Source organism: Mastigoproctus giganteus, chromosome 5 (assembly GCF_048544385.1).
Source record: "Mastigoproctus giganteus isolate SK-2022 chromosome 5, ASM4854438v1, whole genome shotgun sequence".
Lineage (NCBI taxonomy): Eukaryota > Metazoa > Arthropoda > Arachnida > Uropygi > Thelyphonidae > Mastigoproctus > Mastigoproctus giganteus.
Genome location: NC_143579.1, coordinates 152,955,331 through 152,973,832, shown reverse-complemented (window position 1 = coordinate 152,973,832; position 18,502 = coordinate 152,955,331). Strand labels below are relative to the sequence as shown.

Here is an 18,502-nt window from a genome sequence, read left to right as displayed (position 1 = left end):
CAAGGAAAAGAAGAAAAGAAATTTCGCCGGTCATCCCGTTTTGCATTCTTACAATGCTAAACAACACGAGGTTGGAAATAGTTACCATTAGCATTAGTAGAGGCATATGATGCAAGAAAGCAAGCTTATGCAGCATCAGTCAAAAAAAAAAAAAAAAAAACCTTCCACTTCCCCCTCCGTTCTTCCGAAATACCTGTCCAGCTGAGCCTTAAATATATTTAGGCTATCAACTTCCACAACAAGGGATGGAAGTCTGTTCCACCAACCAACTACCCGCTGGCTAAAGGCAAATTTCCACACAATCTATCCTACATCTGTCTTTCCTCAATTTGAATTTATGCCCTCTCAGGTGATTATTCTGAGCAAGAGGCAGTATCCCATCAGCATTGAGCATGTTCAAACCATTCAAGGCTTTGCTTTGTACACCTTTATCAGATCACCTCGCCGGTGCCTAGTTTTCAGACACTGCAATTTGCAAAACTTAAGCCTTTCTTCGTAAGAGCAATCCTTCGTTCCGTTCACTAACCTTGTTGCCCTTCTCTGTACTCGTTCCAGCAGCTCTACATCCTTCTTGAAATGAGGCCTCCAGACCTGTATACAGTACTCAAGGTGTGGCTTGACCATTGCCTTATACAAGAGAATAATCATCTTCCTGTCATTGCTAGAAAAATTCCTGTATATTATTGATAAGACACCATGAGCTACTCTTGCAGCCCGTCTGCACTGATCAGAGAACTTCATGTCTGCCTCCACAATTACCCCCAGGTCCTTTTCATTCTCTAACACTGTCACTGTAGTACCACAGAGTTGATACGTTGCTCTGGGGTTGCTGTTTCCCATATGTACTACTTTACATTTGTCAATGTTAAACTTCATTTGCTACCTCTCAGCCCATTGATACGTTGCTCTGGGGTTACTGTTTCCCATATGTAGTACTTTACATTTGTCAATGTTAAACTTCATTTGCCACCTCTCAGCCCATCTGCTCAACCTTTCCAGATCTTGTTGCAGCAGCATAGCGTCAGTAGCGTCCTTAACAACCCTGCCAACCTCTGTATCATCTGAAACTTGGACATTAAGCTTGATATTCCATCATCAATATTATTTATAAACACAGAAAACAACAAGGGGCCCAACACTAAACCCTGAGGGACTCCACTAATAACATTAGTCCACGATGAGCAGTGTCCATTAATTACCACTCTCTGTCTTCTGCCACTCAACCATCCCTTTACCCATAGCAACAATTTGCCACCAATGCCACACTGCTCCAATTTGTGCAGCAGTCTTCCATGTTCAACAGTATCGAAAGCCTTTCTAAGATCCAAATAAATAATATCAAAGTTATTCCCTGCATCCAATTCTTTTGTGACTACATCATAGTATCCAATCAAATTGGTCAGGCAAGACCTTCCCTTAACAAAACCATGCTGTGTCTGAGCTATAACTGAATTCTTGTCAAGATGATCCTGTAGTGCTTCTTAAACCAGTGCTTCCATTAATTTTTCTGGAACAAAAGTTAAACTCACAGGTCTATAATTACTTGTGTCAGCCTTTGATCCTCCTTTGTGAATTGGAGTCACATTTGCACATCTCCAGTCTGTGGGTACCTCCCTTCAGTCCAAAGAAGCTCTCATAATTATGGCTAAGGGTTTGCTTACTTCCTTTGCTGCCTCCTTTAATATAACTGGATAGATTCCATCCACCCCAGGTGCCTTTCTTGTATTTATTTTCAACAATTTCTCCTCCACTTTACTCTCAATTATTACAAGATCATCTAGCTCACTGCCAGTATTTACTTCATCTATGGCATTCCCCTTCCTGAATAACTCGGTCATGTGTGAATGTAGATGCAAAATATTGATTTAGTTTGTTAGCTACCTTAGCAGGATCATGAACAGTTGAACCATCGATATCAAGTGGACCAATCTGATTCATACCCTTCCTTCTAGAGTTTACATAAGTAAAGAACTCCTTGCTGTTTTTCTTTGCATCCCTTGTCAAAGATTTCTCGTAATCTGCCTTCGCCTGCCTAACCTCCTTGTAACTTGGTTACAGATCAACTTATATCTATCATAGGCTTCTGTGTCACTTGTTAATTTATATGTATCCCATGCATTTTTCTTCTCTGCCATATGTCTCATTAGTTCATCTGACATCCATTTAGGGCTGAACCTTGAACAATATTTCTTAGCTGGTATGTAAAGCCTAGTAGCTTCCAAGATAAGTTCTTTGAATGCTTCTCATTTTGAGTTTGCTGTTGGTAACATCATCAGTTGGTCCCACTGTATAGAATTTTAAATACTGTCTCAGACCATCGTAGTTGCCTTTTCGAAAGCAATAACCCTTCCCTTTACACCTGATGGTAGTTACCTCCTTGAGTAAATCCCACTTCAGCACACTGTGATCACTGCCACCTAGTGGTTCCTGTATCTGCAGATTCTTAATGCATGAAGAATCACTACTGATAATCAAATCAAGAGTACTGCTCCCTCTAGTTGCCTCCCGAACATGCTGATTTAGAAAACAATCATCCGATAAATCCACAAAAGTCTTGCTAGTGTGTGAAGTGACCAACCCACAAATTCCAGTCAATATCTGGGAAATTAAAATCCCCCATTATAAGACTCTCTGATTTACTGGCCCACTCTATTTCCCTGTTCAATTTCTTATTATACTCATCAGAGTCATTAAGCCTATAGCACACTCCTCTCAATTTTGAACTCCCAATGCTTATGTCACACCAAACTGACTCGACACTGCACTGTCCAGCGATGTCGAGTGGCTTCACTTCCTTGGATTTTATGTGTTTCTTAACTAATAGCATAACCCCTAATCCCTTCCTATCCTTTCTATAGATGTTGTACTCCCCAAATTCCAGTTCTGCATTACTTATATCTGTGTGACACCACATCTCTGATATCCCAACAATATCTGCCTTTGATGCTTTGAGCAATACCTCAAATTCATCAAATTTATTTACCAAACTCCTAGCATTGGTGTACATGCAAGTATACATGCACCTATTATTTTTCTTAGCTACAATAACACAACCCATGTGTTTACTTGTACCCCAGTGACTCCCAGCAGTCTCTCAAATACCTGCATCTTATTTTCCAAGCTACTGCTCATTCCAATAGAAGCAGTGCAAGAATCACTTTCACCTCTGCCAGTGGCTATTGTTAATCTGTTAGTCCTTGTATCCCCCCAATCTAGCAGTTTTCTGACCCACCTAACACTGCCTCGATAGCATCAGCAAACATTCTTGCATCCCTTTCTATTTAAGTGTATCCCATCCCTGTAGAAGCAGTCTTTCCTATTAACAAGTACAAATTTGTACAAACCAGGCTGAAAAAAATTCTACCCTTTGAGCCTTGCACAATCTTTCCAGGGCCGAATTGATCGACAGGGCTCTCATCATATACTTCCTTCTATCGTGTCTGGGCAGAATTGCAGACACTTTCAAATTCAACCCTAGTTGTGAGATAAAGGCTCCTTTGGAAAAGAGATAACCACCAAGTTGTGATCTGAAGTGCCTGAAGGACCACTCACTTCGACCGTGTACTTAGAAGGGTTGTTTGTAAGAAAAAGATCAAGCATGTTGGCTGTATAGTTAGGACCAGTATTCTTGTAGGTAAATGAACAGTCTGTGCAAGGTCATTAGTAATTGCAAAAGCCTCAGCATCTCGGCCAGCTGGGTGGGTGTGACTAGAAAACAGAAGCTAGCTAGTGTTGTGAACATTAAAATCACCAAGGAAAATTACCTCACTGTTAGGAAACTTGGACTGTAAAAAGTCAAGTTGCAATTAGAGGAAGTCAAAGAGCTCCAACTGATTAGTTATTTATTTTGTTATTTGGTTTTTTTTTAGGAGTATTAGCAACAAAAGCCATATTGCTCCGGGATATGCGGTGGTCATTCCCTGACCTTTCTGCATCCTTTGGTTTTGGTGGTGACGGGCTCGAACCCCGGTCTAATCAAGAAGTGTGTGCTACGCACTGCTGCTTCTTCCCACCTGGCTACGGAGGCGCCAAGTGATTAGTGGAGTTGGGAGAACCGTAGAGACAAGAGATGAATTTGACACAATGTGGTAGAGAAATTTTAAGCCAGAGAAGATCGAAAAGAGGAGGTTCCAAATTACCAAGTCTCTGACAGGGAATATTGGAATAGACATGCACAAGTACCACCTTTGAGGTGAAAGGAATCATACAGCGAATAATTTTGGCAACTGAGATGAGCAGTAGTTGAATCAACCGATAACTGACATTCTGTCACAAAAAGTACATGGAGTCTGGCAGACTGCAAGTGGAAATGGACATCATTGAGATTAGAATTGAGACCACGTATATTTGTGAAATGAACTAGGAAGTGTTTAGGAGGTTTAGATCTTTTCTTATATAAGCTTGCTCTATTAGTTTGACAATTCATGGTGTATTCAATAGTAAGAAAAAGTGGGTGGGACATGCTGTATGAAGTAATGAAATTTTTGGATATGGCATACACATGGTAAGAATATACCCAGAACCTTGACGTCATGTGTCCTCAACAATGCCCCTCCACATTCACACTACTCGGACTTCCTCCAGTCACTATCTGGCAGAGTAGAGGTAGCAAGGTTATATCACTGGCTGATCTGGAAGCCTCCTAAAGAGTTACCAATAGGTTCGGTCTGATGTACTAACTAGCAGCTGGCCTGCGAACACTGTACCCTCGAAATGTAAGGTAAGGTAAATTGGATCTTGCCACAATGTTCATCATAACCTCAAAATTCATCAGTCATACTGCATGATGGAAGAGATGGAGAAGGGTTGATCTAAACTTAGCTTTGGAGACTAAACATGGGTTCTACCACTTCAAGCCTCCTTGCACCATATGGCTAATAATAATCCTTCCTGTACACATTGTACTCCCCAAATTCCAATTCTGCATTGCTTATATCCGGTTGACACCACATCTCTGATATCCCAACATATCTGCTTTTGATGTCTTGACCAGCACTTCAAATTCATCAAATTTATTTACTATACTCTGAACATTGGTGTACATGCTAGTATACATACACCTATTCTTACTCTTAGTTACCCTAACACAACCTATGTATTCACTTGTTCCATGACTCCCAGCAGCCCTTGAAATCCCCAGTACCTCACCTTCCAGGCTGCTGGTCATTCCAATAGAAGCAGTGCAAGAATCACTTTCACCTCTGCCTGTGGCTACTGTTAATATATTAGTCTGTGAATCCCCTCTAGCTAACAGTTTTCAGACCCACTTAACGCTGCCTCAATAGCATCAGCAATATTCTTGCACCATTTGTATTTAAGTGTATCCCATCCCTGTTAACAAGCACAGACCATGCTGAGGAAAATTCTACCCCATGTGCCTTGCAAATCTCTCCAGGGCTGAATTGATTGACAAGGTGCTCATAATATACTCCCTCCTATCATGTTTGGGCAGAATTTAACCGTAACTCGCAACTCTTTTTCAACGTTGACCTGTACTTGTTAAGTAAGTCCCAGATCCCGTACTCTTAATGTCATTAGTGCCAATGTGTACAACAATATTAACCTTTTAGCCCTTAAAAGATGATATATAATCTATAATGTCATCAACTTTTGCCCCTGGCAGACATACCCTGTTCCTATTCTACCTATCCTTTTTGCATAATATATTACCTGTCTCCCTGACAATTGAGTCACTGACAATGACTAGCTCCTGTGTGACCAGTGCATTCTGGCATTGATGTGGGCAGCTGAGAGTTTGATGGGTCACCCAATTTAAGTTCTTGGAGGCATCTACTGTGTTCTTCAAGCTCTCATAAAGGACCATAACAATGCTGAGTTTGCGCATAACTTCTTCACACTGCTTACATCAAGCACACACAAACCTGGTTTGCAGACCTGTCCCAGAAAGGTCTGCAAATGTTTCACAAGTTGCAAATTTCTTTAGGGTGTGTTGCATTGGAAATTGTCCCTTTCGGTTCTTCCACGAGCCACAGCAGTCCCGATGCTTTGTGCACGTTGCTTTGCTGCTCTGGTCTAGGGCATGATTTCTATTGAAATACAATTTAATTAATTAACAGTGAAAATTAATAAGGTTAATTAATTAATTTACTATACTATTTTTGACTATACATTAGCTTAGTATAGCATTGTAATATATATTCCACTATATAGTTTTACGTTATACCTTAGCTATCAATTTCGATATATACGTTATCAAGTTACACCATACCAAAACAATGACAATGCTAAATTACTTATATCCTTAGCTAAATACAAAAGATATATGCTCAAAAGGTGATTTAAAATCTTCAAAATACTTATTTATTACAATTGAAACTCCACTATTCCTCTATGCTACTGATTACGCTACAATATTTCAGCCAAAACACCAATACAATAAGAGTAGAGAGTTGTAACTTACAAAGTCGCTAAATAAATTTAAAAATACGCTAATGAAGGATAAGCCTATTTAATCTCTTTGTAAAACACAAATTAATACATTAACTAATCAAAAATATGAGAACTTCAAGGAAGAGTTATCCATGTAGTACGTCTTCACCAAACGACAGCGGCTTCGCCAAGCAAGCTTACATCAGTAATAATAATATACAGATACATTTTGTACAACAGTTTAATGTTTAAATCAAAGGGGAAATGCTTTTTTTCAGTAGCACCACTGCTACAAATCAGCAGATGGCAATTTGAAACTCAGCTTGTTAGCAAGGTCTTGTTTACAAGATGGTGAAAGCAAAACTAGCACATTGAAATGAAAAGCAAAAATGGTAAACAAAGAAAACTAAGTAAAGCAAAAAAAAAAAAAAAAACAGCGAACAAAACAAAGCAAAAATCAGTTACATAGGACCATTGCATGTTTAACAATAAGCAAAGAATACAGATTAAACAATAATTGTTAACTTCCTGTTAAAATATCTCTTAAAATTTTAAATGTCTGGGTACGAGGGTAGCCTGTGCGGACGAAGCTCTTTGACGCTCTTGGAACAGAGAAGTTTTTCCTGATTTATTTTCTGATTTATTAGCTTAAATTGTCATATTAACTTATTTCTAGAGTAGCTTTATATTCCTAGTTACGATACTTAGTTTAAAGTTTAACTTAGACAGAGATTTTGTAGATATTACTTAGTATCGGTAAGGGTATCAAATCCACGTGTCACAAACCAAATTTTTTTTAAACCAAATTTAGTCGATTTATTAACCAACTGTTATATCAAATTATCTTCTATAAGTAGATTATAGACCTAGTCAGGATCCTTAGTTTATTCTAAATTGAGATAGCGAGATTTGGAAGCTAATCAATACTTACGAGTCCGTAGAAGTACCGTTCGTGAATTCCCGCCATTTTTACACGATAGCATAACCTTAGTGTAGTATAGTGCATAATATAATATTATCAATTAATCAGTAAATCTATTAATCTTGATAAACTTTATTGTCAATTAAATTGTACTTTTAACTCTATATATATATATATATATATATATATATAGTTATTTCTTTTTGTATTATCATTCTATTGTGGTTTATTCCATCTTTGTTCATTTTCTTAATCACAGGTATTTTATACACATAGGTATTATAGTTAATACATTACTGGTCTTTAAGCTAGCCTAATCTCGGTTATCTTAATTTCCCCTGGCCTATACATTCAGGATTTTTCAACTTGTTACGTATTGCTAAAAAAATTCATATCAATTATTGATGAAAAACTGTAGCAATACTATTTTAAAACAATATGATATAATATTAAAAATATTTATACATTTTTGTATTACATCTTTATACATTTTTGTATTACATCACATGGACGTCAATCCCCTACTTCATCGGGGGCTTTGAGCGGATTGACGGTCCATTCGATGTAATGCATTTCTTACTTACCCGTTTCTGTTTGCATCTATCACAGCTTTGCTATTTTATCCAATTACTAAATTCTAAGTTTCTGTTTTTAATTTATTTTTTGGTCCCATGTTTATCTTAATTGTTATTAGTTAAATCAGTATTATTTATTATAAATTTATTATGAACCAAATTAATTCCCCATAATTTCTACAGCAACTGTGATAGAATACACAAAGCCCAACGGGTAAGTTTAATTAATATATTGCAATAACATTACTTACATGATGTGTTTCAATGGAGGTCGTAGATTCGAAGAGTCGAAAAAGGGAAGTTTCCCGCCCTTAACTTGTTTTAAGGATGGCTATTTTTATTGCGCAGTCGCATTGACGTTTCAATGTGTTACTTCCATTAGGTTTCACGTTTCACTTCCATTAGGTTGTGTGCCGATGGTGTATTGGCCGAAGTCCCCGATCTTCAGGCCAATGTCTATTATGGTGGTTTTGTAGTTGGATTTCGATGAATTTACTTAGTTGTGTATTTACATAATTTTTACATTTATTTTTATTTTTACATTTATTTTATGCCTTACCTCGGACAGTGCCGGTACCGCTTTTCCAAGGCGTAACAGCACTTGATTGTCCTGAGGCAAAGCTATATACATATATACAGCCTCTTACAATGGGTGTGTGTGGGGGGGGGGTGAATTTTGGCAATAGGTCTTAGTGCAGTCAGGCGACGAGCCTCGCCTGAGTGCAAGGGGCTACTCTTCTGAGTAGCCCCTTGCACTGCTTAATAAATAAGGGGCTACTCTTCTGAGCAAATACTATTATATTTTTAGCTGGCTTTTGATAAATGCATGTGGGTCTACATTGGGATGGTGTTTTCTACTATTTGCGTATATGGCAGTTTTTATGTGATATCTACTGTATTGTTTGGGAATTTTGTTTCTATCCAGCGTTATAATGAGTTTTTTAATAGCTATAATTACGTTATTTATATTGTTGCATATTTGTAATAGTCTGTTTGTCTGATTTATTATGGTATTACCATGTACATGCTTTGCTATGTTGCTTTCCCAGTGTGTGAGTTTTATTGTTTCGAAATTAAAATGGTCTCTTTTATCATAGTGATTTGTATATATTTTGTCTGGGTGGATGTCAATTTCGCTGTCTAAGTAGACAGCTTTTTGGTTGTTACCCGGATTTGTACATTCAATTTTAAGGTGTGCTGGGTAATTGTTCTTTGCTACATTTATAAAGTTGTCATGGTTGAACACAATTACGTCATCTATATATCTATAGAATTTTATATCGTCCGTAATGTTACTTTCATAATAGTGCAGATAGAGGTTAGCCATGGCGCAAGAACTGCTGGATCCCATAGCTATACCCCTGCATTGTACATACACTTTGCCTCCCATTAGAATGTAGTTCCCTTTTAGTAAGGTCATTCCAGTATTGTTTTTTGCATTGTAGTATGCTGTGATATTTTTGGTAATATATCTGTAGTACTTCCATTAGGTTGTCGTGTGCTATGCTTGTAAAGAGGTTTTTGAAGTCGTACGTGTTTATACTTTTAATATTATTGTTTTGTTTTTTAATAACATCCAAATATTCTTTGTTGTTATTGATAATTCTGGTGTTTTTAATTTCTTTGGTGATGTTTTTTAATTTGTCTTCCATGATCTTACTGGTATACTTGATATAGCTGTTTTTGCCTGAGGTAATGAATCTTTTTCCCGTAGGAATCTTGTGATATTTTGGAATCCAATATATGTAGGGGTATTGTATCTTGTCTATTTTAATTTTAAGCTTTTTGTGCATAGCCAATACTTTTTTGCTGATGCTGTTTGGATTGGAGTCTATGTACTTGTATGTTTCATTGTCATTCAATTCCTCTTTGATGGCTTCTATGTAGAATCTTTTGCAAATGATACTGAAATTATTGTTTGCTTTGTCGGTTCTAGTGATAACAAATTTGTTTTGTGTTTCTTTGATTTTATTGTAGATATTTTTTAAATTTAATTGATTGTTATTTATATGATGTTTTTTTAAGTTTTCCTTGAAACGGTCTAGTATGTTTTCAGTATTGGCGTTTATCCAACGTTGGAATGATTCTATGGGTTCATTGTTTTTGTTTGCGATTTTGAATGCAAATTGTAACAGATCTGTGTATATTGATTTTTTAATATTTTCCAATCTAATTGGGGTGTTGGGTCTGAATTTTGTACCCTTTTTCATTGTTTCTCTTAGTGTTTTGTCTTCAATGATATTGAGGTCTCCTGTTACTATATGATTGTAATGTGTATTGATGAATTTTTTATATCTACTTTCCTGGCAGTGACAAGGTTGTTCTCCTTCATTCATATTATTAATGGTGTTTTTGTAATTGCAGATGGTTAGTCCTATTGGCTTGGTGTATCTGTATCTAATATTTATTTGTGTGTTTTTGATGGGTAGGTAACATTTGTTATTATTTATGATATTACTTATATTAACTGTGTCGTATAAATGGTTTTGGTATTTAATTATGCAGTACTCTTTTTTTTTTTTTTTTTTTTATTGCGTTCGTTGAAATTTATGCCTATTCTGAATTTAAATATATCTTCAAGTATATTGTTGAGGTGTATATTCTGTGTCTTTTGCCTTTGGTATATTTTGTTAAGTGCTTTAAGTTTGCTTATTTTAATAGAGAAAAGTATGTTGTGTATATTTTTGATGTTTATGGGGTTTGTGTCCCATTCTGTTAATAGTTTTTCGAAATCATTTATATTTATTGGTATTTTGCTGTTGTTTTTGTTGTATTCCTGTAATTTTCCGTTTTTAATCCCATTATATTGCCGGTTTTTACTGATCTGGAAGATGTTGTAAGTACATGTTTCTGGGCTGGTGAATGCGAAGTTCCTTCCATTGAATCGATTGTTTAATCCATAGGGATATAGGGATTTATATAAAAGAATGAACATATCTTCCATGATTCCTCTTTGTGTGTTGTTATCGATGATGGTTAGAATAGCAATGGATACTTTGGCGAAGTCATGCTTTTTGAAGTGTCTGTATTCGATTTCGTTATTGTATTTGTCTGTCCTGTTTTGAGAGTCTATTGCAGCGTTTTCATCAAATCTGTTTATTTGTGATCTGTGAAGGTTCATACGAAGGTGGAGCTCTGTACTTGTTTGACCGATGTATTGTATCCCACATATCCCGCATGTAATTAGGTAGATTACATTTTTGGTGTGACAGAATGTTGGTGCTTCTTCAGAATTTAGATAGTGTCTGTGCATGTAGGGACAGGTTTTACAGAGTTTGCTGTTGCATTTTTTGAAATTGAGTTGCTTCATGTGTAGCCCGATATTTTCATTGTTTATACGTTTTTGGTTATTTGCTTCTTTACTCCCATGTGGTGTGACGGCATTGTATGCTAAGTGACCATTGTTATGAAGAGACGGGTCCCGCGTGGTCATATTCGGTCCCGGGGTGCCATTTATGCTGTGATACCCATACAGCATGTTATTCTTATTTGTATTAGCTTCCATGTTGTTATTTATTGTGCATTTTGTGATTAATTCATTTTGTTATTAATTTAAGGCCCTTTATGTATGTCCCGTAATACCCCTGGGTAGGAATTTTTTTTAAATGGTTCTTTTCGTATTTTATTTTTAATATGCTATTATAATAGTTTATTTAATTTCTTTCTTTCTAGCTTTTACTGTTGTCCCAGTAGCTGTTTTAGCAGTGATTGGGTACAAACAGAGTACTTAATATTATTCTTTTGTAATATGATAATTCATGTTGTATTTTATTTTTAATATGCTTTTATAGTAGTTTTACTTAATTTATTTCTATCTCTAGCTTTTTCTGTTGTCCCAGTAGCTGTTTTAGCAATGCATGGGTACGAACAGAGTACATATTGTTATTTCTTTTTGTATTATCATTCTATTGTGGTTTATTCCATCTTTGTTCATTTTCTTAATCACAGGTATTTTATACACATAGGTATTATAGTTAATACATTACTGGTCTTTAAGCTAGCCTAATCTCGGTTATCTTATTTTCCCCTGGCCTATACATTCAGGATTTTTCAACTTGTTACGTATTGCTAAAAAAATTCATATCAATTATTGATGAAAAACTGTAGCAATACTATTTTAAAACAATATGATATAATATTAAAAATATTTATACATTTTTGTATTACATCTTTATACATTTTTGTATTACATCAATTAAAAAAGAGTACTGCATAATTAAATACCAAAACCGTTTATACGACACAGTTAATATAAGTAATATCATAAATAATAACAAATGTTACCTACCCATCAAAAACACACAAATAAATATTAGATACAGATACACCAAGCCAATAGGACTAACCATCTGCAATTACAAAAACACCATTAATAATATGAATGAAGGAGAACAACTTGTCACTGCCAGGAAAGTAGATATAAAAAATTCATCAATACACATTACAATCATATAGTAACAGGAGACCTCAATATCATTGAAGGCAAAACACTAAGAGAAACAATGAAAACGGGTACAAAATTCAGACCCAACACCCCAATTAGATTGGAAAATATTAAAAAATCAATATACACAGATCTGTTACAATTTGCATTCAAAATCGCAAACAAGAACAATGAACCCATAGAATCATTCCAATGTTGGATAAACGCCAATACTGAAAACATACTAGACCGTTTCAAGGAAAACTTAAAAAAACATCATATAAATAACAATCAATTAAATTTAAAAAATATCTACAATAAAATCAAAGAAATACAAAACAAATTTGTTATCACTAGAACTGACAAAGCAAACAATAATTTCAGTATCATTTGCAAAAGATTCTACATAGAAGCCATCAAAGAGGAATTGAATGACAATGAAACATACAAGTACATAGACTCCAATCCAAACAGCATCAGCAAAAAAGTATTGGCTATGCACAAAAAGCTTAAAATTAAAATAGACAAGATACAATACCCCTACATATATTGGATTCCAAAATATCACAAGATTCCTACGGGAAAAAGATTCATTACCTCAGGCAAAAACAGCTATATCAAGTATACCAGTAAGATCATGGAAGCCAAATTAAAAAACATCACCAAAGAAATTAAAAACACCAGAATTATCAATAACAACAAAGAATATTTGGATGTTATTAAAAAACAAACAATAATATTAAAAGTATAAACACGTACAACTTCAAAAACCTCTTTACAAGCATAGCACACGACAACCTAATGGAAGTACTACAGATATATTACCAAAAATATCACAGCATACTACAATGCAAAAAACAATACTGGAATGACCTTACTAAAATCAGTGTAAAAGGGAACTACATTCTAATGGGAGGCAAAGCGTATATACAATGCAGGGGTATAGCGCAAGAACTGCTGGATCCCATAGCTCAGCGTTGTTATGGGCCTTTATGAGACCTTGAAGGACAGGGTGGATGCCCTCGAAGGAAATAAATTGAGGTGCCCATCAAGCTCTCAACCGCCCACATCAATGCCAGAGCTTGCACTTGGTCATCAGGCAACACAGAGGCAGCCCCCTAGGCAGAATGTGCTGGTCCCACAGGAACTAGTAGTTGTTGGAGACTCTATTGTCAGGGAAGCGGGGAACATGCTTTGCAAAAAGGATAGGTGGAATAGGACCAGGGTATGTCTGCCAGGGGCAAAGGTTGATGACGTTGTAGAGCGGATATCATCTTTTAAGGGCACAAAAGGTGATATAGTTGTACACGTTGGCACTAATGATATTAAGAGTAGGAGACCGGCGGAATTACTTATACAAGTACAGGTCACTGTTGAAAAAAAGCCGTGAATTAGGGTTGAATTTGAAAGTGTCTGCAATTCTGCCCAGACACAATAGGAGGGAGTATATCATGAGAGCCTTGTCGATCATTTCGGCCCTGGAGGGATTGTGCAAGGCTCAAGGGGTAGAATTTTTTTCAGCCTGGACTGTGCTTGTTAACAGGAGAGATTGCTTCTGCAGGGATGGGATACACTTAAATAGATAGGGTGCAAGAATTTTTGCTGATGCTGTCGAGGCAGTGTTAGGTGGGTCAGAAAACTGCTAGTTGGGGGGGATACAAGGACTAATAGATTAACAGTAGCCACTGGCAGAGGTGGAAGTGATTCTTGCACTGCTTCTATTGAAATGAGCAGAAGCCTGAAAAACAAGATGCAGAATATTTCAGAGACTGCTGGGAGTCATTGCGGTACAAGTAAACACATAGTTTGTGTTAGCGTAGCCAAGAATAGAAACAGGTGCATGTATACCTGCGTGTACACCAATGCTAGGAGTTTGGTAAATAAATTTGATGAATTTGAGGTATTGCTCAAAACATCAAAGGCAGATAATGTTGGGATATCAGAGACGTGGTGTCACACAGATATAAGGAATGTGGAACTGGAATTTGGGGAATACAATGTGTATAGAAAGGATAGACAGGACAGGAGGGGAGGAGGGGTTATGCTATTAGTTAACAAACACATAAAGTCCAAGGAAGTGAAGCCAGTTGACATCGATGGACAGGGTAATGTCGAGTCAGTTTGGTGTGACATAAGCATAGGGAAATCAAAATTGAGAGTAGGAGTGTGCTATAGGCCTAATGACTCTGAGTATAATAAGATATTGTACAGGGAAATAGAGTGGGCCAGTAAATCAGAGAGTCTTATAATGGGGGATTTTAATTTCCCAGTTATTGACTGGAATTTGTGGGTTGGTCACTCGCACACTAGCAAGGCTTTTGTGGATTTATTGGATGATTGTTTTGTACATCATGTTCGTGAGGCAACAAGAGGGAGCAATACTCTTGATCTGATTATCAGTAGTGATTCTTCATGCATTAAGAATCTGCAGATAAATGAACCACTAGGTGGCAGTGATCATAGTGTGTTGAAGTGGGATTTACTCAAGGAGGTAACTACCATCAGAGGTAAAGGGAAGGGTGTTTGTTTTCGTAAAGGCGACTATGATGGTCTGAGACAGTATTTAAATTCTATACAGTGGGACCAACTGATGATGTTACCAACAGCAAACTCAAAATGGGAAGCATTCAAGGAACTAATCTTGGAGGCTACCAGGCTTTACATACCAACTAAGAAATATTGTTCAAGGTTTAGGCCTAAATGGTTTTCAGATGAAATAATGAGACATGTGGCAGAGAAGAAAAATGCATGGGATAAATACAAATTAGTGGGTGACATGTAAGCCTATGATAGATATAAGTTGGTCTGTAACCAAGTCACAAAGGAGATTAGGCAGGCAAAGGCAGACTACGAAAAATCCTTGGCAAAGGATGCAAAGAAAAACAGAAAAGAGTTCTTTACCTATTTAAACTCAAGAAGGAAAGGGATGAATCACATTGGTCCACTGAATATTGATGGTTCAACAGTTGAGGATCCTGCTCAGGTGGCTAACAATCTAAACGAGTATTTTGCATCTACATTCACGCATGAGGAGTTACTCAGGAATGAGAACGATGTAGGTAAAGTAAACATTGGCAGTGAGCTGGATGATTTTGTAATAACTGAGAGGGAAGTGGAGGAGAGATTGTTGAGGATAAACATAAAAAAGGCACCCGGGGTGGATGGGATCTATCCAGTTATATTAAAGGAGGCAGCAAAGGAAGTAAGCAAACCCTTAGCCTTAATTATGAGAGCTTCTTTGGACTCAGGGGAGGTACCCATAGACTGGAGATGTGCAAATGTAACCCCAATTCACAAAGGAGGATCAAAGGCTGACAAGTAATTATAGACCTGTTAGTTTAACTTCTGTTCCAGGTAAATTAATGGAGGCACTGGTTAAAGAAGCACTGCAGGATCATCTAGACAAGAATTCAGTTATAGCTCAGACGCAGCATGGTTTTGTTAAGGGCAGGTCTTGCCTGACCAATTTGATTGGATACTATGATGTAGTCATAAAAGAACTGGATGCAGGGAATAACTTTGATATTATATATTTGGATCTTAGAAAGGCTTTTGATACTGTTGCACATGGAAGACTGCTGCACAAATTGGAGCAGTGTGGCATTGGAGGCAAATTGCTGCTATGGATTAGGGGATGGTTGAGTAGCAGAAGACAGAGAGTGGTAATCAATGGACACTGCTCAACGTGGAATAATGTTATTAGTGGAGTTCCTCAGGGTTCAGTGTTGGGTCCGTTGTTGTTTTCGGTGTTTATGAATGATATTGATGATGGGATATCAAGTTTAATGTCCAAGTTTGCAGATGATACAAAGGTTGGCAGGGTTGTTAAGGACACCACTGACGCTATGCTGCTGCAACAGGATCTGGAAAGGTTGAACAGATGGGCTGAGAGGTAGCAAATGAAGTTTAACATTGACAAATGTAAAGTACTACATATGGGAAACAGTAACCCCAGAGCAACGTATCAACTCTGCGGTACTACACTGACAATGGTGGAGAATGAAAAGGACCTGGGGGTAATTGTGCAGTCAGATATGAAGTTCTCTGAGCATTGCAGACGAGCTGCAAGAGTAGCTCATGGTGTCTTGTCAATGATATACAGGAATTTTTCTAGCAGGGATAAGGAGGTGATTATTCCCTTGTATAAGGCAATGGTTAGGCCACATCTTGAGTACTGTATACAGGTCTGGAGGCCTCATTTCAAGAAGGATGCTGGAAACGGGTACAGAGAAGGGCAACAAGATTAGTGAATGGAACAAAGGGTTGCTCTTACGAAGAAAGGCTTAAGTTTTACAAATTACAGTGTCTGGAGACTAGGCACCGGCGAGGTGATCTGATAGAGGCATATAAGTCTTTGAATGGTTTGAGCATGCTCAATGCCAATGGGATTCTTCATCTTGCTCTGAATAATCAGCTCAGAGGGCATAAATTCAAATTGAGGAAGGACGGATGTCGGATAGATGTGCGGAAATTTGCCTTTGGCCAGCGGGTGGTTGGTTGGTGGAACCGACTTCCATCACTTGTTGTTGAAGTTGATAGCCTAAACAAATTTAAGGCTCAACTGGACAGGTATTTCGAGCGAACGGAGGGGTGAAATGGGAGTGGTGTGTGTTTTTTTTTTTTTTTTTGGCTGATGCTGAATAAGCTTGCTTTATTGCATCATATGCCTCTACTAATGCTAATGCTAAAATTTTTCAAAAGATTAAAATATTGGTTGAAAATTAATTGTTAATTATTGAATAATTAAATAATTAAGATTTTAATCATTCATTCATTAACAATTTCTTTGCAACATATTTCAGAGATCACTTGTCAGTCCTGCCTGATTGCTAAAGAGTTAAGTATTTATTTTTTAAATAAATCTATTGCAATTTAGTTTTTTTTTTTTTTTTTTTTTTTCCCTCAATAGCAGATAGTGGAGGTACTATTGTTCTGGTTGGTCAAGATGGAGTTCAGCGCCCCCCTATCCATTTTCCTAAAGGTGGACATCTGTTAGCATTTCTTTCTTGTCTGGAAAATGGCTTGTTGCCACATGGTCAAATGGATCCTCCCCTTTGGTCTCAAAGAGGAAGAGGTAATCATTTTTCATCTCTACTGACAGATACTTTTTCGGTACATTTTACATGTGTTTACTTATTTATGCCAAAAGACTTCATTAATCTGCATCTTTAACATGAGATTCAACAGCATGTGTTTAAAAAAGTAAACAAAACATGAGGGAAAAAATTAGTTAACTTAGGTAGCGAAAAATTCTGTTAGTAAAGATGAATGCATTAAAAAATTCTATTAAGAATTTCCAGTGAGATATTTAGTATATAGAATCTTTAGATTATGTTGAGTAATTTATGGTATAGGTAACTCTAATCTTGTCTTATTACATAAATGGGCCTGCTAGGATATATGTACAGGGTGGATATGTATATGTATATGTACAGGGTGATTCACTACCAGTTCGACAAACTTCCAGGAGGTGTAGGGGGCATAAAGACGAATCGGAATCACATAGCATTGCAGGGTCCGAAATGCCTTTGTCATGCGGTAGAGGACGTTGAACGGGAGGTCGTATGAACAGCGATCCCGCTGGAAGTCAGCATTTGCGAACTGTTTCTGTTGAAGAAACCAAGTAGCAAAAGTCCTCTGGAGTGGATAATCCGCAGGCTCCAATGATTGGACGCGTTGCAGATGGTATGAACTCATTTGGTTTGTTGACAGTATCCTCCATACAGTGGATTGGGAAATACCCAATCATTGGCCTATCGTTCGGGTACTCGTACTCGGATTGCCTTCTGCAAGACGTAGGACATGCTCCTCATTGTCTGGCATCCTCGTCGTTCACTCTCGATTCATGGTACCCCTCGTGAAACAACCAGTCTCATGTAACCTTCTGTGCACATGTGCAAAAATCATATGATGAGGAGCACGCCTGTGCAGGAAACGTTCCTGGTACAAGCGCAGAGCGGCGCAGCCGTTACAGTCCGCAGCTCCATACGCGAGGTGCATGTCGGCCAGTTCAACGTTTGAATACTCGTCCATCCTACTGCCTCGGGAACCAGTTCGCAAATTCTGACTTCCAGCGGGATTGCTTTTCACGTGACCTCCTGTTCAACGTCCTCTACCGCATAACGAAGGCATTCAGATCCTGCAATGCTATGTGATTCCAATTTGTCTTTGCACCCCCTACACCTCCTGCAA

The 18,502-nt window shown here is 37.4% G+C and overlaps 1 protein-coding gene across 3 annotated transcripts in view; it reads left to right on the top strand.

Annotated features, from left to right (window-relative positions):
• The window catches only part of LOC150085771 (small G protein signaling modulator 1-like), a 744,108-nt gene that overhangs the window by 239,569 nt on the left and 486,037 nt on the right, over positions 1-18,502 (top strand). For 2 of the 3 annotated variants that reach the window (XM_090374245.1, XM_090374243.1), the window contains exon 11: positions 17,220-17,384. In XM_090374245.1, coding sequence (XP_090230371.1) covers positions 17,220-17,384 — 165 coding nt within the window. The remainder of the gene's footprint in view (positions 1-17,219; positions 17,385-18,502) is intronic. The other variant, XM_090374244.1, reaches the window with a different exon arrangement.